Here is a 20,165-nt window from a genome sequence, read left to right as displayed (position 1 = left end):
AATATTTAAAACCTCATGTTGGTATAAATGATAAGTTTAGATGATTAAAGCATCATAAAATAATTTGGAGGATAATTATTGGATATTTATACAATAAAAATGCAGAAATAAATTGGTTTAAAGTCTTTAAAAATCATGAAAAATACTTGTCTATGCTTATAAATAAAATGATGATGCATATGCACTATTTTTAAAGTGTGTATATATAATATGAGAGAAAAATTGGGTATCAACAACTGTCCCTCTTTACCTGGGAATGATGAAAGAGTTGTCGGGTTTTCATCATTCCCAGGTAAAGAAATGATGACTAATTTTGACCGAATGGGGTAATTTTAAAAAATATAGGCCGAAACCTGGTTTCTAAGTTGCCTACATATCCCTGGTTTTGCAGGAATCAGGCCATGTGTAGTTTTGGATCCAACAGTGGAATAAACCAATGGAGTTGTTGTCAGAACGGACAAGCTATTTTGGACAGGATGATATCGGGATTGTAAATGGATGCATCTGGGGGTGGATATGGATATTTGAACGGTTATCATATGGGAACGGGTAACGGACGGTGGTTGGCTGTATTTGAGGTAGTTACAGGGTGTGAATATTGAACGGAAACTGGAGCGAAGATTGCTCCCGTTGGGAGGACGGTTACCTCCTGGATTACCTGCAAAACTTAAATACAATGCATGCAGGTGTATATTGCGATAATTTAAACATGATGTAAATTCTCTTTTGACCATGAAAGTTGTCTTTGGACGATGGGGATTATGTCCTTAGACCATGATGTCCTGGACCTTGCCATGAAATGATGTTCTCGAGCCGTGAAAATGGTGCCTATGAACTATGACGCCTTTGAATAATGATGTGCGATATTGAGAGATCCTTAGTCCATGGCATGGTGTCTTCTAGCTATGAGGATGATGCCTCCGGACTATGACGCCTTCGAACAAAAATAGTGGTATTTCAACCCATGAGATGCAAATACATGACGTTTGGTTATGCGAAGCAAAATAAGACATCGCTTAGTCTTGTGTAAGATCAGCGGCAGAGCTTAGCCCCGAGGTGGAGAATAGTGCTAGATTTCAATTAACATAGCATTTGGGGTTATTCAAGGAAAGGCAAAGCTTAGCCATATGCAACTAGGGAGGCAATGCTTAGCCTCATGCGAAGTGGGAGACGATGATTAGTCCCATGAAATTGAGGAGGCAGGGCTTAGCCTCATGCAGGATGGGAGACAATGCTTAGTCTCGTCCAAGGAAAGACAGTGCTTAGCCTTGTGTAAGATGGAGGCAGGGCTTGGCCTCATGCAAAATGGAGACAATGCTTAGGCTCATGCAGGGGAAGGCAGTGCTTAGCCTTATGCGATTAAGGAGGCAGGGCTTAGCCTCATGCAAAAATGGAGACAATGCTTAGTCTCATGCAGGGGAAGGCAGTGCTTAGCCTTATGCAATTGAGGAGGCAGGGCTTAACCTCATGCAAAGGTGGAGACAATGCTTAGTCTCATGCAGGGGAAGGCAGTGCTTAGCCTTTTGCAATTAAGGAGGCAGGGCTTACCCTCATGCAAAATAGAGACAATGCTTAGTCCCATGCAGGGGAAGGCAGTGCTTAGCCTTATGCAATTAAGGAGGCAGGGATTAGAATCATGCAAAATAGAGACAATGCTTAGTCCCATGCAGGGGAAGGCAGTGCTTAGCCTTATGCAATTAAGGAGGCAGGGCTTAGCCTCATGCAGAATAGAGACAATGCTCAGTCCCATGCAGGGGAAGGCAGTGCTTAGCCTTATGCGATTAAGGAGGCAAGGCTTAGCCTCATGAAAAAATGGAGACAATGCTTAGTCTCGTGCAATGAACAGATAATAAGTAGTAGCAGAGTATTTCTTAGCTGGAAATTTATTTGCGCTTGGCAGCTTTGTCATTATGAAGATAGTGATTCTAAGGTGTGCCCAAATTTGAGAATATTTCTTATTCCTGCATCCAAAGGACAATCATGAGTTTTACGGGGGAAGGTTGGTTCGTGCCTCCGCCTGCCTTCTTTGCTTTGCTTTGTATCGAAGTCCTGCTTGAGTTACCACGGGTAGCATCTGGCTGTTTCATAAAAATAAAATTTTCAAAAATGTGCGTACATATGATGAATGTAGTTATTTAAAATACATTAGTATGCAATATCGGATAAATTAGATGAACCAATGACTGTGACACTTTAGAGAGATTACGACTCCCTTAGAATTTTGAGGGTCCTCCTCAAAATTCTACCCCAGTTTACTTAGGCGCTTCTCTGACCGTTCTCCATATGATAACGTTGGCTGGACTTGTTCCGGAATTTTGAGGGTCCTCCTCAAAATTCTGCCCCAGTTTCTGGTTGTGGGGAAAATGAAAATTTTATTGAATTATGACCAAACCCACAGGGTTGCCTACGTATCCCCTCTTAAACGGGAATCAGGTCGAGCGTAGTTCAATTACATCAGATGAAGAAATGCGAACATTCTAAACATAATATCTGTTGACTGCGTCTGAATTGATAGGCCTTGGCCAAACCTCTCCGTCCATTTCTGTGAGTATGAGTTCTCCTCCTGTTAGTACTCTGTAAACAATGTAGGGCCCTTGCCAATTGGGTGAAAATTTCCCTTTGGCTTCATCTTGATGCGGGAAAATCCGCTTCAGTACCAGTTGCCCCGGTGCGAACTGTCTAGGTTTGACCCTTTTGTTAAAAGCTCTGGACATCCTATTCTGATAGAGTTGACCATGACACACTGCATTCATTCTTTTCTCGTCAATGAGAGCTATATGTTCATAGCGGCTTCTTATCCATTCTGCATCACTGAGTTCGGCTTCTTTTATAATTCTTAAAGAAGGAATTTCAACCTCGGCAGGAATGACAGTTTCGGTACCGTAGACTAGCAAATAAGGAGTTGCCATGGTTGATGTGCGGACTGTGGTATGGTACCCAATAAGGAAAATGGTAATTTCTCGTGCCATTGCTTGTGGTTGTCTACCATCTTCCTCAGTATTTTCTTGATATTCTTATTTGCGGCCTCCACGGCTCCATTCATTTGAGGCATGTATGCTGTGGAATTCTTGTGCTTGATTTTGAAGGTTTCACACATAGCTTTCATTAGGTCACTATTGAGATTGGCGGCGTTGTCGGTGATGATAGACTCGGCAAACAATATGATCTCTGACAAAAACTGCGACGACTTTCTTGGTTACAACTTTGTAGGATGCAGCTTCGACCCATTTTGTGAAGTAGTATATGGCCACTAAAATGAACTTGTGCCCGTTTGAAGCGCCGGTCTCGATTGGTCCAATGACGTCCATTCCCCAAGCGGCAAAAGGCCAAGGTGCACTCGTTGCATTGAGTTCATTTGGTGGCACCCGTATCATATCTACTTGTATTTGGCACTGATGAGATTTCTGGACATACCTGATGCAGTTTGTTTGCATAGTCATCCAAAAATAACCTTCCCTCAGTATCTTTTTGGCTAAAACAAAATCATTCATGTGTGGTCCGCAAGTTCCAGAGTGTATCTCTTCGAGCAGTTTGGAAGCTTCCTTGGTGTCACATACCATAATAACCCTAAGTCTGGAGTCCTTCTGTACAGAATTCCTCCATTTTGGAAGAAATGGTTGGACAATCTTCGGAGCGTGCGTTTTTTAGTATGATTTGCATGCTCCGAGTACTCTCCTTTTTCCAAGTACTCCTTGATATCATGGAACCATGGATTCCCGTCTGCTTCTTCTTTAACATGAGCGTAGTAAGTTGGCTGATTATGAATCCTTACAGGAATGGGGTCGATGAAATTCTTTCTCCGGATGCTGTATCAGGATTCTTGCAACATGTCTAAACTCTATCTTCGTGAACCTCTTCATCATCTCTTGCACATGATATAGATATGGTAATATCTTGGTATTCTTTGTAGCCCATACTCCCTGCACCTGATGTACCAGAAGATTTGAATCACCAATTACCAGTAATTCCTGGATATTCATGGCAACGGCCAAATTGAGCCCCAATATGCAAGTCTCATATTCTGCTATATTATTGGTGCACGAAAATCTGAGTTTCGTGGATAGCGGATAATGTTGACCTGTTTCTGATACCAAAACGGCTCCAATACCCACTCCTTTGAAGTTTGTGGCTCCATCAAAAACATTCTCCATCCATCGTAGGCTTCGGCGATATCTTCTCCTACGAATGATACTTCTTCATCAGGAAAATACATTTTTAGTGGTTCGTATTCTCCTCCTACAGTATTTTCCGCAAGATGATCCGCTAATGCTTGTCCCTTAACTGCCTTCTGAGTCACATAGACGATGTTGAATTCACTCAACAATATCTGCCATTTTGCCAGCTTCCCTGTAGGCATGGGTTTCTGGAAGATGTACTTCAGAGGATCCATCCTTGATATGAGATATGTGGTATAGGCACAGAAGTAGTGCCTCAGTTTCTGGGCTATCCAGGTCAAAGCACAGCAGGTGCGTTCCAGCAAATAATACCGTACTTCGTAGGGTCTGAACTTCTTACTTAGATAGTATATGGCATGTTCTTTCCTTCCCGTCTCGTCATGTTGTCCCAAGACACAACCGAAAGCCCCATCTAATATGGAAAGATAGAGTAGCAGTGGTTTACCAGGTTCTGGCGGGACCAGGACTAGCGGTGTGGACAAATATTCTTTGATTCTGTCAAAAGCTTTCTGGCAGTCTTCAGTCCAACTGGTTGCGACATCCTTCTTTAACATTTTAAAGAACGGCTCACAGATCATGGTTGATTGTGCTATAAAGCGGCTGATGTAATTAATACGTCCCAAGAAGCTCATCATGTCTTTCTTATTTTTTGGAGGTGGCAAATCCTGGATAGCCTTGACCTTTGATGGGTCTAGCTCAATTCCTCGGCGGCTGACGATGAATCCTAACAACTTTTCTGTGGGGACCCCGAAGGCATATTTTGCGGGATTCAATTTCAAATTGTACTTCCGAAGCCGATCAAAGAATTTCCTTAAGTCTGCTATGTGATCTGTACTCTTCTCGGATTTGAGGATGACGTCATACACATATACCTCTATTTCCTTGTGTATCATATCGTGAAAAATAGTTGTCATGGCCCTCATATAAGTGGCCCCAGCATTCTTCAGACCAAACGACATCATTTTATAGCAGTACATCCCCCACAGTGTAATAAAAGCTATCTTTTCAACATCCTCTTCATCCATCCAGATCTGATGATATCCCGCAAAGCAATCCACAAAAGATTGGAGTTCATGCTTGGCACAATAGTCGATCAGTATGTGTGTGTTGGGTAACGGGAAATCATCTTTGGGACTTGCTCTGTTTAGGTCCTGATAATCGATGCATACTCTGACTTTTCCATCCTTCTTCAGAACTGGCACGATGTTAGCCAACCAAGTTGGATATTCAACCAATCTGAGAACCTTAGCTTTGATCTGCTTGGTGACTTCTTCTTTGATTTTTAGACTTATATCTGGCTTGAACTTTCTGAGCTTCTGCTTTACTGGCAGACACATTGGGTTGGTGGGTAGTTTATGATCCACTATGGACGTGCTCAAATCAGTCATATCATCATAAGACCATGCAAAAATATCTTCATATTCTTTCAGGAAACGGGTGTATTCTTCTTTCTCTGATGGTGACAGGTGAATGCTTATACGAGTTTCTTTGACTGTTTTGGAATCTCCCAACTTGACTATCTCAGTTTCATCCAGGTTGGACTTAGGCTTGTTCTCAAAATCTTCAACTTCTCTAACAATTTCCTCAGGTATTATGTCCTCTTCTACTTCTTTCGAGTCACTATACTTATGTTACGTTGTCTCATTACATGTCACAGTTGTTGGTTCATCACGATAAGAAATAGTATATGTTGTAGAGAGAAAAATATAGAGAATGGTAATAAATAATAAAATAGCAAACCATTGATAATTATCAAGATGTCAAACAAAAGCGATTTTTAATGATTCAAACAAATGTTTCAAAACAAAATACTGAAAATGTTTTAAAAATGCTCATAAGAATTATTTTCAAAATAAATGACACTAGCAGCCAGGCTACCCCGGAACTCAGTGGGCCCTTGATGGTGTGGCAGTCCAGTTCCTGAGAACAGCTCCCTTCTCCACTGTCTGGATGACGAGGCCTTCTTCCTCCTCCTCCTCAACTATTACAATGCAGTCCATGTCTTCATCTTCCAAGAACAGATTCCTTAAACCAGCTAGCGCTTCATCTTCTTTGGATCCCCACATCATATCAGCCTGATGGAAGGATTGAATATGGTATCGACTGCTCGAGAGGGTAATACAGACCACGCCATGGTGGTGACCAATTCTAATACTCGTTCTAGGTGTATTGATATCCCAGTCCAAAGGTCGTGACGTGACGTTTTAACTGTATTAATTTGGTGATCCCTTAGAGATTCTTGCTGAGATCCTTGTCGGGTTCATACCCTGTCCATGCCAATATGCTTTCTATTTTGCTACTCCACTATTTGTCCTTCTCGATCACGTTAACACGCTCAATGCGATGGTAAGTCTCTCCCCCTAACTTCCTTCTATTCTTCACAGCCGTGACAGTCTGGTTGGTGTAAATAAGGTTACTCCAGTCTCTATAAATGATCACCTCCTGATGATTCCATTCGAACTTCACAGCCTGATGCAGAGTAGACGCACAGCCCCAACGGTGTGTATCCAAGGTCGTCCCAATAGCAGATTGTATGAGGCAGATATGTCGAGCACTTGTAATTCAACATCAAACCAAATTGGACCCATTTGTAAGCAGAGGTTGGTTTCTCTGATTGTGGCACTTTGAGACCCATCGAACGCTTTTACGTTCATAGTTCCTACTCGTATCTCCTGCAAACCTTTACCTAACCTCTTCAAAGTAGTCAACGGGCAGATGTTGAGACTTGAACCCCCATCTATCAGGACCCTGCTAATGAATTTGTCTTCGCACTGTACTGTGATATGCAACGCCCTGTTATGGCTCAACCCTTCTGGTGGCAATTCATCTTCGTGGAAAGTGATCTTATGGCTTTCCAATACTTGTCCTACCATGTTGGACACCTATCCACTGGTAATGTTGTTGGGTACATAAGCCTCATTCAACACTTTCATCAATGCGTTCCTGTGTGCCTCAGAATTTTGCAGTAGTGATAGAATGGATATCTGAGCAGCGGTTTTGTTCAAATGATCAACCACAGAGTACTCCCTTGCTTGCACCTTTCTCCAAAGATCATCCGGGTCGGTTTCAATGATAGGATGCCTGGAAGCGGCTTCTTTACTTGTTCCCCCAACTGCTCGGGCGTGTAAACCCTACCAGTTCTGGTCATACCTTGTGTTGCACCAGTTTCTTTCATTTTCCCCTTTTCTTTCCTTCTTGCTTCCGCAACATAATCTCATGGTATAGCATTAGACTTATAAGACAGTGTAGGTACTACCATCACAGTGAAGGGTGTTGTTACTGCAACCTTAAATGGAGTTGGTGCATCTACCTCAACTTCAATTGGTGCCTGAGTTTGTACCATGATAGGTATGAGAGTGACTGGAGATGTTTCAGGATTATCCCCTTCTCGAATGATTCCAATTGACCCCTCTGAGTCCCATTCTTCATCGGTCTCTATCATGTTTACCCCTCTGCCCCTGTGATCCGGGAAAGGATTGTTACGGACATTGGGTCTAGCTCATTTGCCTGTATGACTTTGGTGTCAATTAATGTATGAATCTTATCCTTCAAAGTACGACACTCATCAATATTATGACCTTTTATGCCTGAGTGATAGGCACATGTCTTATTTGGATTAATCCACCGGGAAGAGTTTTCCATAGCAACAACGGGAATGGGAGTGATATAACCGGCAACCTTCAGTCTCTTGTACAGTTGGTCTATAGGTTCAGCAATTGGGGTGTATTGTCTGGTCGGCCTACGGTCAAAATTTGGCCTCGATTTTTGGTAGTTTTGGTGGGCTGGTGGTGAGTGGTAATATGCTGGCTGAGTGTTGTAAGTGTGGTAGGCGGTAGTGGGTTGTTGATATCTAGGAGGTGAAGGCTCATATGTGGGTGGAGGTGTTTGGTATGTGGGAGGAGACTTCGGACCTTGGGCTACCATCACTGCCCCTACTTCCTTCTTTTTAGATATACCGCCCGACTGCAAGGCTTTGTTCATAGCCTAGAGTGCCTCAAAATTGGTTACCATTTCGCTTTTAATTCCCTCTTCTATTATTTCTCCCAATTTAATGATGTTGGAAAACTTATGGTTTTCAATAACTATCAACCTCTCGTAATACTGCGAATCTTGAGCTCGGACAAAGAACTTGTTCATTTGCTCTTCTTCCAGTGCCGGCCTTACTTTTGCAGCTTCTGATCTCCACCGAGTAGCACACTCGCGGAAAGTTTCTGTTGGCTTCTTCTTAAGATTCTAGATATAGAAGACGTCTGGTGCATTCTCTGTATTGAATCTGAACCGATCCATAAAATCTGATGCCATGCCTACCCAATTAACCCATTTCTTTGGATTTTGACTGATGTACCAGGATAGGGCTTCTTCAGTGAGGCTCCTCATGAACAGCTTTATGCGGATTCTTTTATCTTTACCAACCCCTATGAGCTTGTCTCAATACGTCCTTAGATGTACCTTTGGATCACCTGTCCCGTCGAACATTTAGAACTTAGGAGGTTTGTAACCCTCTCGCAGTTCTACGTCCGACTGAATACACAAATCCTCATAGTTTAAACCTTCGATGCCTTTACCACCTTCAATACCTTGGACTCGACTTGTAAGCTTCTTAATTTCTTCCACCATGTTCTTGATGAGCAGGTCCTTCTCGGCGGATTCTGGTGTATACAAGGTTTGTTGTGAAGTGTGGGGTAAGGTTTCCACGTATATAGGGTTACTTTGGTGGACTCCAGGGATTTTGGCGTAATGGTGATCATTGGTTATTTTTTGGGGATCAAAGGTAGGTTGTGGTGTATTTTGAGGAGTGCGGTAGGTGGTAGTTTGTGGATACTGGGTTGGATGATAGTGATGTTGTGGAGGTGTTGGTACTGGTGGAGAATTAGGATTTTGGGGAGGTGTGGCATATTGATGAGGTGCGGGAGGATTTTGTGGCTGTTGGTTTTGTGTGTTTTAAGGAGGTGCTTGGTTTTCGGCGTTTTGTTGGTTGATATCGGGAACATTCAGGGTAAGGGAAAGGTTTGCTAAGTTACGAACCTGCTCAAGTTCCCCTTGTAACTCCAATATCGTCTGTTCTAACCCTAAAACCAAGTTATTCTGCGCTAAAGTACTCCGACCATCCGAAGTTTCGACATTATCGGTGTGCGTAGCGTTGTCTTTCCTGATACCACTCATATCGTCCATCTTAGCTTTTCCTTTGTTCTTAGGATCACTTGGAGGAGGAGGAGGAGGAGGACCTCTAGATCTGGTATGATATGCTGATGATGCCAGTATGCACGAACCAACCTTAGGGGATGGGAATAAAAAAAGAAAAGAAGAAAAAACAAAAGGTAAACAAGTCAGTGAGGAGTATGAAAAGGATATTTATGATATTTAAACACGTATTGCGGAATTATAAATTCGCGTCCTAATTTGGGGACCTCATCGTGCCTGAGGTAGGCCTAGCAACATATAACTTTGGAGAAAACTCAATGCCGATAACTGCGTCATTTCATTAATATGATAAATAGACCAAATCTCTACTAAAACGATAATAATTATACAGAGTCACTAGTGGCATTTGCCTTATTACAATCAAATTCTAAAACGAATCTAGAAAATATCATTCCTAATCTACTCGGTCCCAGAGGGACCTTCTCCAAGCTTGTCCTTCTTAGCCCCGTCAATCAGATTCCCCAGGTCGCGCATGTCCAACATTAGATACGCCCTTGCTAGATGTCCTCATTCATTGGCCTCTGCGTTTTGAAAATCAGAGACCCTTTTCCTCATCTTTCCCTTAAGTTCCATCAAACCCTACTCCAAATACTCCAACCTTTCTGTTGATTTAGTAGCGATCCCCCTCCATTCATTGATTGCTTCCATGTCCACTTTATGTTATTCCAAATGCCTAGCCTCAGATTCAAAGACCCTTTTGCGCAACCTCTTGTATTTGACTTGTGCTTCAGCAGCTTTGTCTATGACCCTATTTCTCAAATCAACCTCTGGCTTGACATCTCCTGCTATGTCATCGACCAACCATGATGGGTAGAAGTACACATGGACGGCATGATACCTATCTGGCTCTATGGTATCTTTCTCCACAATAATCTTTTGATGCCACATGTGATGTGCCTCGAACTTGAATGGAATGGCATTCCGTCGGAAGTCTTCTTTGTAATGAAATATTTTGGAAACTCGTGGTATAACCTATTTTCTCCTAGCTTGCCTCATGACTCTGATAGGAGCATAATGATAGATTTCCCTTAATCCGATTAGCACTAGATGAGGAACATCTCTCAACCTGATGATGAATTCAGTGCTAGGGAACCACTCGAACATCCAATGTACCTTGTCATCAGTTAAATTGCTAAAGAAATGTACCCAGCTCACAGCGTTTCCCAGTTATGCAAACCTGTCTGGGATAAAAGTCATTCTCTTTGGATGGTGATAAGCTATGTGGTCATTGCATGGTTGTCGCAGAAATTTTTGACGGTATTGTCCTCTCTGAAGGTGTTCCAACAACCATATTTGCATCAATAGATTGCAACCCTCGAAATTCCTATATCCCTTTTTGCAATGGTCTAAGGCTCGGTACATCTCAGCCACGATCATTGGGACAATAGTGTAAGTTTGCCCCTCAATTCCTTCCATTAGGGTCTTAGTGACCATAGCTAGGCGAGTATGGATCATTTCTCCTTGTATCGGGAATATCAGCATCCCTAGAAAACAGACAATGAATACTAAAATCCGGCGGTGAGTCCAACCCAAAGAAGTGATGGAAAATTCATCATGGTAAAGACGATATGACTTGATGTGACCATAACGCTTGTAAAGGAAGTTGAATGGTATGTAAGATTTCTTCAGACAGACTAACTCATCATTTTTTCTGAAACCCATAATTTTTAGGAAACCTCGAGAAGTACAGTTTTCCGATACCAACAAGCCAGGCTATCCCATGGGAGACCAGCGAAGCATCCTATTTCCTCTAGAAGGGGAGTCATTTCTATATCACCAAAACGGAAGACGGCCCTCTTCTCATCCCAGAACATGGTGGCAGCCTCAATTAACACATTGTTCGGCTGACTATCTAACAAAGAGGGTAAATTCTCGAGAACTCTTTTCACATGGTTTTTGTCACTTGGCAAGAGATTTTCCCACCAATATAGCAACAAAGGTAGGATACTTCGAACCATGCCGAACCTGGGGATTTCGTGCCTCATTTCTGCAAAACAAATAAAGTTATCCCTTTCCCCCTCGGGATTCGACTATTTACACATTAATGATTAGCATATCGGCACGTTTTCTCCAAATAATGCACATATCATGATTGTACCCATTGGAATTTAAGGAAATCCCGATGGGCTTTGGACAAGGCTTGCCTTAGAGAGATATTACGCGGACAACATTCTAACTCATACTAGGTTTAGACATGATGCATGCACTGTTAATATTAGAGTGGAGGTTTCTAGAAGAGTCTAGACCGATACCATCAAGTGGACAACTTGAGAGGGGAAGGCACAGAACCGTCGATTGCACCATTGATCGACTAGTTTTACCGCAAATAAACCTTTCCAAATTTAAAGGGGTGATTTAGGAAGAGCGCGAACACTCATCAAGCACCGCTATGGTATTAATTACGCACGGGTGGAATATGATGTGGAGCATGCTTTATGTAAAGATAAAACAACACGTTGTCAAGTATTTTTCATGATGAAGACAATAAATGCAGTATTAAATGGAGCGTAAAGACATAAAAAGAAAGGAAAACAAGGAAGAAGTTAGTTCGCGCAATATGAAAGAATTGTAATATAGCAAGAAAGGGGGTAGGGGTAGGTAGAGACATGATGTAGCAAATTTAAAATTGATTCGAAGCAAGTGAACATGACTAGAAAATAAAGGAAAACGCACATTGTAACCAAATTAAGCAAAGATATGCATATTAATCCAAATTCAAAATAGAGGGAAATAGGGGAAAGGGTGTGCATGTAGCCATAAAAAAGGGAAAATGGAAGCGGGATGTTTATGTAATGATAAAGAACAAGGAAACACATTCATCAAAGAAGACTAATTCATATAGACCAAGTTCGCTATGGTAAGAGCCTAAAAATATCCCCAGCAGAGTCGCTATGCTGTCGCGCCCCCTCTTTCTCGCGAAATCGGGTTTTGACATGTGACAACTCTTTTAAAGGAAGGTGTTAAAATATAGAGTCGCTACCTAACGGATTTGAGGTGCGTTTGGGCAGCTATTTGCAAATAACTCCGGTTTAACCAATTTGCATCACCAAAGATCAGGTAAGGCTCAAATTACTTCGAAGAGAAGGTGTTAGGCACTCTTCGAGGTCCACAACTGTGGATCCCGGCCGAACTTGAATTACATGAATTAGTCACATAGTCAGAGAGAAAAACAAGAAGTTTGAAAAAAAATCATTATTAGAAGGTCCTTGAGTAAACACAGATAATTGGTTTAAAGACAAGATGGGGAGTCCTAAGTTTTTTAGCCTAAAGGATCACCTCGTGCAACATAAATAATACTTCATAACTCCCTCGAGATGGGGTGTTACTCGTATTATTCAGCGGGCATAGACTATCATCTCCTGCTACCCGATTACTATCTTTAAGTTGTTACCTAAGGCGCATTAGTTGGTTCTAAGCCGTGCCTTATGCGTGCACTACCCGTCCCATGCCTATGGTCCAGGAGGCGTTTGGACCTCTATTTTGGGTGGTTCTAGACTTAACTTAGGTTGCTCAAAATGATAAAACTAAGCGACATACAAAACAAGTTGGACTTCATGTGAATGCAATTAAGGGCTCAAGTTAGCCTCCACACTTAGACAACAAATACACGCAATCAAATTAGGCGGGTGACAATTTCAGAATTAATAGAGTCTTAAATCCTATAGTCATGGCTTCTAGGTGATTCTGGATTATAATAGGCAGACAATTTCATATGTAGAAACCATTTTCTTAATACGATTTCTAAAAGACTACGCAGTTGCCTACTGAGTATAGGAGGTTAAACCTACAGGCATGATATCTAGGTGATTCACGCAATAACTAACAGGAATATATTCAGAACTGCTTAGTCGAGTCCTATAGGCATGCTTTCTAATAATAATAATTAGCACAGTGTTTCAAGTTCAACATTAGCACTTGAAAGAAACGAGCAGGATAATAATTAAGGATGGTTTAGACCCTACAGGCAGGATTTCTATAGTCATAATTGAGACTGATTTTAGATCCTATTGGCATGGTATCTAAATTGCAGATTAGGCAGCATGTAAATTAATAGGATCCTATACACCCAAATGCATGTGCATATTGAGATATTGATCATTTAATATCCTATAGGCATGGTTTCTAACAGGTAAAAGCAGAACACATTTGAGCAAAGTAGAGAACCTATAGGCATGATCTCTACCCATTTCACAGCAAGTATTACGATAAACCCCCTTTTTCCAGTTTTACTAATACCCCAATTGTTATTATAACATTATTACATACCCAATGAATGGCATAAATTACAGAATAAAATAACTATAGTGAGCCTATAGCATGCCCAAAGATATACCCAACCAGGCCAGGCTTTCATTCCCATGGTTCACAACAGCCCAGAAATTACATCTTTATTGACATAAGGCAGACAGAAACCGATTGATTCATCGAGTAGGTAGAAAATAGAGTTGAGCAAATAGAATTAAGACCCTAGTGTGTCAGAGTTCCCAAGGGCTTCAAGAACCTTGGGCAGTGCTCCACTAGGGAGGTTTGATAGGGGAAATTCAGAGAAAGACTAAGGACCAAATCCTAGTATGTTAGAGTTCACAAGGATCTCAATTGGACCCCGAGCAGTGCTCACACTAGGGAGGTCAAATGATAGAACCTAAGTAGCCTTGGCTTTCAGCCGGCTAAGAATAAGAACTCAAAAGAGACCAGGCAGTAAGGGAATAGACTAAGGTTAAGGGACAACACTGAGGGATACAAGCATATTCAAGTTGAGCACATAGAACAGGTAGTAGAACATGCTTAGGTTTTGAGAACAAACTTAAGAAAGTTTCAGAAAAACAAGTACAACATATAATGCATATACTAACAAGGCAAGTTTGCAAGAATGATGTACACAGACTCATCGTAAGAAAAAGGTTCAGATTATGCTAAGTGTAGATACTAGTGTCCCAAGAAGGGATCATATTAATTGGCAACAGAACTTAACAGAATGAGAACAAATTAAGGCAACTATTAGGAAGTCAAGACATGGTAGAAGCATACAGGATCAAACATGCTACATGTCATCACAGCAAGTTCAGAAACAGACTTAAGCTAGACAATTAGTGAATACATTCATGCTTAGTCATCTAATCCATAAAAGGGGATATGAAAGCATGTTCAAGTAACAGGGTTAATAGCAAATTTAAACACTAAAGAGATGGCTAAAGTATAAAGGTTCTAAACATCAGTAACACATAGGCTAGGCAGACTTAAAAAGAAATTAATTAGCTCAAATCAGGTCTAAGCATGTCTCAAACTACAAACGTAATGGAATTAAGATTAGAAAGGCCTAAAATTGAAGTAAGACAGTCAGAATTGCACATGAGAACAACCCAAAAATGCATTAAACCACAATCTTCAGAAGTGAAAACATATGTTGATGACAGGTAAATAGTAATGAAATGACAAAGGTTTGGTAACTCACCAGTTAAGCAAAAAAATAAGAAAGAATTGAAGTCCACAGTGTTATGAATATCAACAAAGTGCAAGAACCCAGAATTTCTGGCCTTGGCTTTCAGCCGGCCAAGAACCAGAATATAGAGTATTAGAGAACAAAGAGCACGCAACTTTAATTGTTTTTAGTAAATTTCTTAATGATTCCCCCCACCCAAACCCAAAGGGGAATGGGGAGGGGTTTATATAGCAGTAGAAATCAAACACCCAAACAAGAAAAATCATCAATCAAACACTAGAAAGGAAAGAACATCACATGCAATCGAAATCAGTAAGGAAAAGAGAGAAATTTCAAAAACCTAATTTTAGGAAAAGTACAAAAATCGGCAGAATCTAAAAATAAAAAATCAAATATTGCACAGAATAAGATGAATATATACATAAACATCGCTTAAAATCAAAGAATCGAACCAATTTTGGTTCGATCTAAAGAGATCTGAAACCCTAATTTTTAGGGTAAGTAAGAATCAACAGAGATACATAGAGATTCATACCCATAATAGAACAAGAATGAACATAGACGGAATAGTAGAAAGGTCAAGAAGTTGAATCGAATTTGGTTTGATTCTGATGAGATCTGCTTGCCTTGTTTAGGCAAGCGGTATAGAGAATGATCCAGTATCGGGGAAGAGTCGTAAATGGCAAGAAATGGTCGTATAATCTCATGTCTAGTGGGATTAGGAGACGGATTTGGGGGAGAAGACGGCTAGGGTTTGACAGAGAGAGGGGGGGTTTGAGAGAGTTCAAAGGCGGCGGGTGGTGAAAGTGATTTAGGGTTAGGGGAGTGGTAGGGTAATTAAAAGGGAAGGGGTAACATGGGCGGTTGATCTCAGAGATCAACGGCCACGATTGGATGGTGGTCTTGGATCGGGTTGGTTTAATTGGTTGAATTGGGGGTTATTTGGTTTGGGCTTAGATGTTATTGGGCTAGGACTGGGTAGTCTAGGTCCGAAAATAGGTAAGGATTGGGCCAGATTTTAAATACCCAATGTTTAATAAATAAATAATTTATAAAAGTAATTAATAAATATCAAAAATATCATTTGTGCACTAAAGTGATAAAAAATAACTGCTTAACATTAAAACAATATAAAAAGTCATTTTCTGTATAAATAATGTAATTATATATGCTTGTGGGCTATTATTGCAAAATGTGCAATTTAGCCTTAAATGCAAATGTAGTTATAAGAAATGTACTAAAAAATATTTAAAACTTCATGCTAGTATAAATGATAAGTTTAGATGATTAAATCATCATAAAATAATTTGGAGGATAATTATTGGATATTTATACAATAAAAATGCAGAAATAAATTGGTTTAAAGTCTTTAAAAATCATGGAAAATTATGAAAAATACGTATGTATACTTATAAATCAAATAATGATGCATATGCACTATTTTGAAAGTGTATATATATATATATATATATATATATATATATATATATATATATATATATATATATATATATATATATATATATATATATATAAAATATGAGAGAGAAAAATTGGGTATCAACAACGATTCTTTCCAAAGATGGATGTTGTGTGAACCGGGTGGCTCTTCCCAAAGATGGATGGCGTGACAACCTTCTTAAGGGATTGAGTCTGTTTTCTTTATGTTTTTGTATATATAATAGTAATGAATAAAAATGTCTCAAGCAGGCTTCACTTGGTACTAACACATTTACCTTCAACCTTATGATTAGAAACAAGTTGTTTGGCAAAGAATAGTTCTAGTTGTGACCTTTAGACTCTTGTGTTGACTAAAACAATCATCGAGTGGTTTCTTTGAGCCAGTTGTAATTTTCAATCTTAGCTAGGGTTGTTGTGGTCCCTCGACTTTGTTCTCTTTAACAATCCAGCAACTTGAGAGGTGAGGTATTGAATTGCAAGTCCAAGTTCCGTGCCAACAAGTCTAGAACTTGCCCTGAATGTTTGTCTAGGAGAAATTCTAAGTGTAGCTCGACCTGAGAAATGATGGTAGGCTCTCTTTGATCTAATTTGAAACTTGAAAGCTTCTGTAGCCTACCAATGTAATATCCCTAGTCAACCCCTTTGAGCCGAAGCCCTTTTTCATTCAATAGCCATGTTACAAGCCTTTATCCATTTTATAATGACCCTTTCTTGGCACCCAATCTTTCCTTAGTATTATACAGTTGGCAAAAGCATAAGTTTAGGGGAGAGACGAGGAATGTGAAAGTGATAAAAGATACAAAGGACATGAATAAAAGGGAAAGCAAAGTAAAGGAAGAAAGGCCAAAAAGAAATTTACAAAAAGAAAAAAGAAAAAAGAGTGAATAAAGTAGAAAGTTGAAAGGATTCAAAGAAAACAATGATGAAAGGCATGGAGTGATTAGTAAAGGAGAAAAATGATTGTCATGAGCAAGAAAGAGTGGCATTACGTCTCTCTAGTTCCCCTAAGGAGAAAATGACTCAAAGAGTCAAGATCCAAAAGCTTTCATTACATTCCCGCAAAAGCCCTATATGATTTCAAGTTGAGTGAGCTTACATTAGTGGTGATTTACATAAGGGGCAAGATTATGCTACTTAGAGCCGGACTTGTGACATTCTTTTGAGAGAGATGGGAACACTTCTTCACAATCCTTGTTTTGAGTGTTACATTCTAAAGTGAGATTTGCTCATGGAGAGTAGAGGAGGAGGAGTTTGGATTCCACAATGACCTACGTGAAAGAGCGAGCTTCCTTGGTGAATTAAGTCAACTCTTGATGCTCTAGTATCACAATAGAACTATGGTACTCAAAAGGTCAAAACATGGTGTTGTTGATAATTCATTTGTGTTGAGGGTAATTGTTAGTCCCAATTGATACATGATTGATTCACCTTAAGCCAGCTGAAATACCTTTTTTTCTAGTGGAGGTGGGAATTGCCTTATTTGCTTGAGGACAAGCAAAAGCTTAAGTTTGGGGTAGTTGATAAGTAGGAATTTTAACCTATTATTTGCTTGAGGACCGCGATGACTGAGATTCAGAGAGCTGACAACTTGAGCAAAAGAGAGAAGTGCGGACCACACCAAAATTGTGCGGCCGCGATCTAAATTATGCGGTCCGCGAAATGAAGAACCAGAGAGTTCATTTCAAGCCAAACTCAAGCAAGTGCGGACCGCATCACTTTTATTCGGCCGCATAATCTGGAGCGCGGCCGCACTTAGAATGATGCGGTTCGCGAAAGTTCAACTCAACCCAGATCCAAAAGAGAAGAACGCGGACCGTATCATAATTATGCGGCCGCGAAAGCAAGAGTGCGGCCGCACTCATAATTACGCGGCCGTACAATCTCCGTAGGGGCATTTTTGTTAAATATTTTCAGCTTAGTATAAATAGAACTTTTTGTCATTTTTAGGGTATGTTATGTTTTTTATACGGCTGACTTTTCTGTTTTCGGAGTTTTTGCACTAGATTCACTTTTTAAAATTAGATTTTCATTCCACAAATTAATATTATGGATTTTATCTTCATTTCATCTTTAATTTCTGTTATTTCCATGAGTAGCTAAACCCATAGCTAGGGTTGTGACCCAACCCTAGTGTGGGTAATTAATGGGTATTTGATTTTAGGGCTTGAATGTGAATGGGTTAGTGATATTTATTCTAGTTCTTTCTAGAACTCAAGAATTAATAGTTGTAAACATTGATTCATGCCTTTATGACTTAGTCTCTACTTGAGAAAGAGGGACTAAGTCTAGGAAAACTAGGCTAACAAGGAATTGGGGTGAACTCAAGAAATTGATAGCCCCAATTAAAGGGTTAAACCTAGAGATAGTAATACCCAACTTGAGCCAATATCACTTGATTTGCATGAATACCCATTTAGAATTGAGAAAGCCAAATTGGGTAAAATTACTCAAACTACCGAGAGGTATAGAGTGAGTACCCGGATGTGATAGCTATATTACAATCCCAACTAATCACGTTTGCCCTAGATTTTGCTACCCGTTAGATATCTACCTAGGTAGAAGTCACTACCCTAGTCTCTTTAAACATTTGAAAAACAACAACAAAAATATTGTCCTTAGTTTCAATTATTGCAATCTTTAGAGTAAAGTTAGAAATAGAAAAACCAATCAAGTTTGTGGAAGTAAAATTAAAGCCAAAACTTGCAATTAACCTAGATATACACCTAATCCCATATTCTAACTCCCTGTGAATTCGATCCCGACCTTTGTTGGGTTTATTATTGCATCAACTGCCTCGCTACTCAATTGTGGTGTAGGTTTGGCACATATCAAGTCTCATGATCATTCTACTAACTTCGTGTTTCTTACACACATTAGGCACATTCCTTGTGGTAATTATATAATTTTTCGTATCCCATGCTAGCTTTTCGGGTTTCAGATCTCCAACTAGACTTACTGATGATTTTCACAACTCCCCCTTAGACCAAAGGTTAAGGTCTTGTACTTGTGGATCCTTCTCTTTTGTTGGGATCCAAATAGCATTCCTTATCTTCTGCAATTCTTTGCACTTTACATCAATAATGACTTATTTTCCAACATACTTCTAATCAATATTTCTTATTAGGAAAAACTAAATTACTTACATAAACGAAAAGCTAATATATTCACAACTATCATATACTATCTTAATGATTTAACTCTGCTCACATTGGCAATCCTGGGGAGACCCTTTTTCGATAATTCTTAAAGGCTATTCTTCTGTAGTTTGCTCTCTTACTACTAGCTGATTTTTTTCCCACTGTCACTGTACTTCGGATTTAAATTAAACTCTTCGGGTTCTAACACGCGTTTGGTGTTTCAAACTGTTACCCACTCACTAGTGTTAACCTGACTAAGTAAATCAAATTGTACCTCTACTAGCTCTGCTGAAATTGCTAATTTGTTGTATCTACTTAAAACTTACTTACTATCCCTTTACTAACCACCTGCTAGCATCATGTTTTCTTGTTTTGCTTTGAATAACTAAAGTGAAGCATAAGGTTATTCCTAACTCCCCTCATCATCTGACCATATTCTACTGTCACACACTATCTTTCTTTTGTACTATGTACATGGATCACACTTAGGAAAATTTTATATGTATTAAATGAAATTGGAATATCTAACCCCTAACTTTCTATACACTTCAAAATCATGTCAGACTATAAACTTTCGGGGTAAATTCTTAGTCACATAACCTAAGGAGGACTGTCATATCCTTTATCTCATAATAATAGCTGTTATTTATAGTAACTTACTAACGTGGTACTTTCTAGTTCTAATATGAATAAATCTGAATAACTTAAAATCATTCCCTGAAATTCAATATCGGCTGCTCTTGATTCTCA

General features: G+C 39.9%; 1 protein-coding gene across 1 annotated transcript; it reads right to left on the bottom strand.

The window, feature by feature from the left end:
- Positions 1–2,477: 2,477 nt before the first annotated feature.
- LOC117279761 (uncharacterized) lies at positions 2,478–2,909 on the bottom strand. Its single transcript, XM_070200860.1, has one exon. The coding sequence runs from the start codon at positions 2,907–2,909 to the stop codon at positions 2,478–2,480; it is 432 nt and encodes a 143-aa protein (XP_070056961.1).
- Between the last annotated feature and the right edge of the window lie 17,256 nt (positions 2,910–20,165).

The sequence above is a fragment of the Nicotiana tomentosiformis genome, chromosome 1 (genome assembly GCF_000390325.3).
Source record: "Nicotiana tomentosiformis chromosome 1, ASM39032v3, whole genome shotgun sequence".
NCBI lineage: Eukaryota > Viridiplantae > Streptophyta > Magnoliopsida > Solanales > Solanaceae > Nicotiana > Nicotiana tomentosiformis.
Note: the sequence above shows the minus strand (reverse complement) of the source record. Positions and strands in the feature narration are given on the sequence as shown.

Coding starts and splice junctions, on each gene's coding strand:
- LOC117279761 (XM_070200860.1), bottom strand. CDS start 2,909: ATGGCAACTCCTTATTTGCTAGTCTACGGTACCGAAACTGTCATTCCT.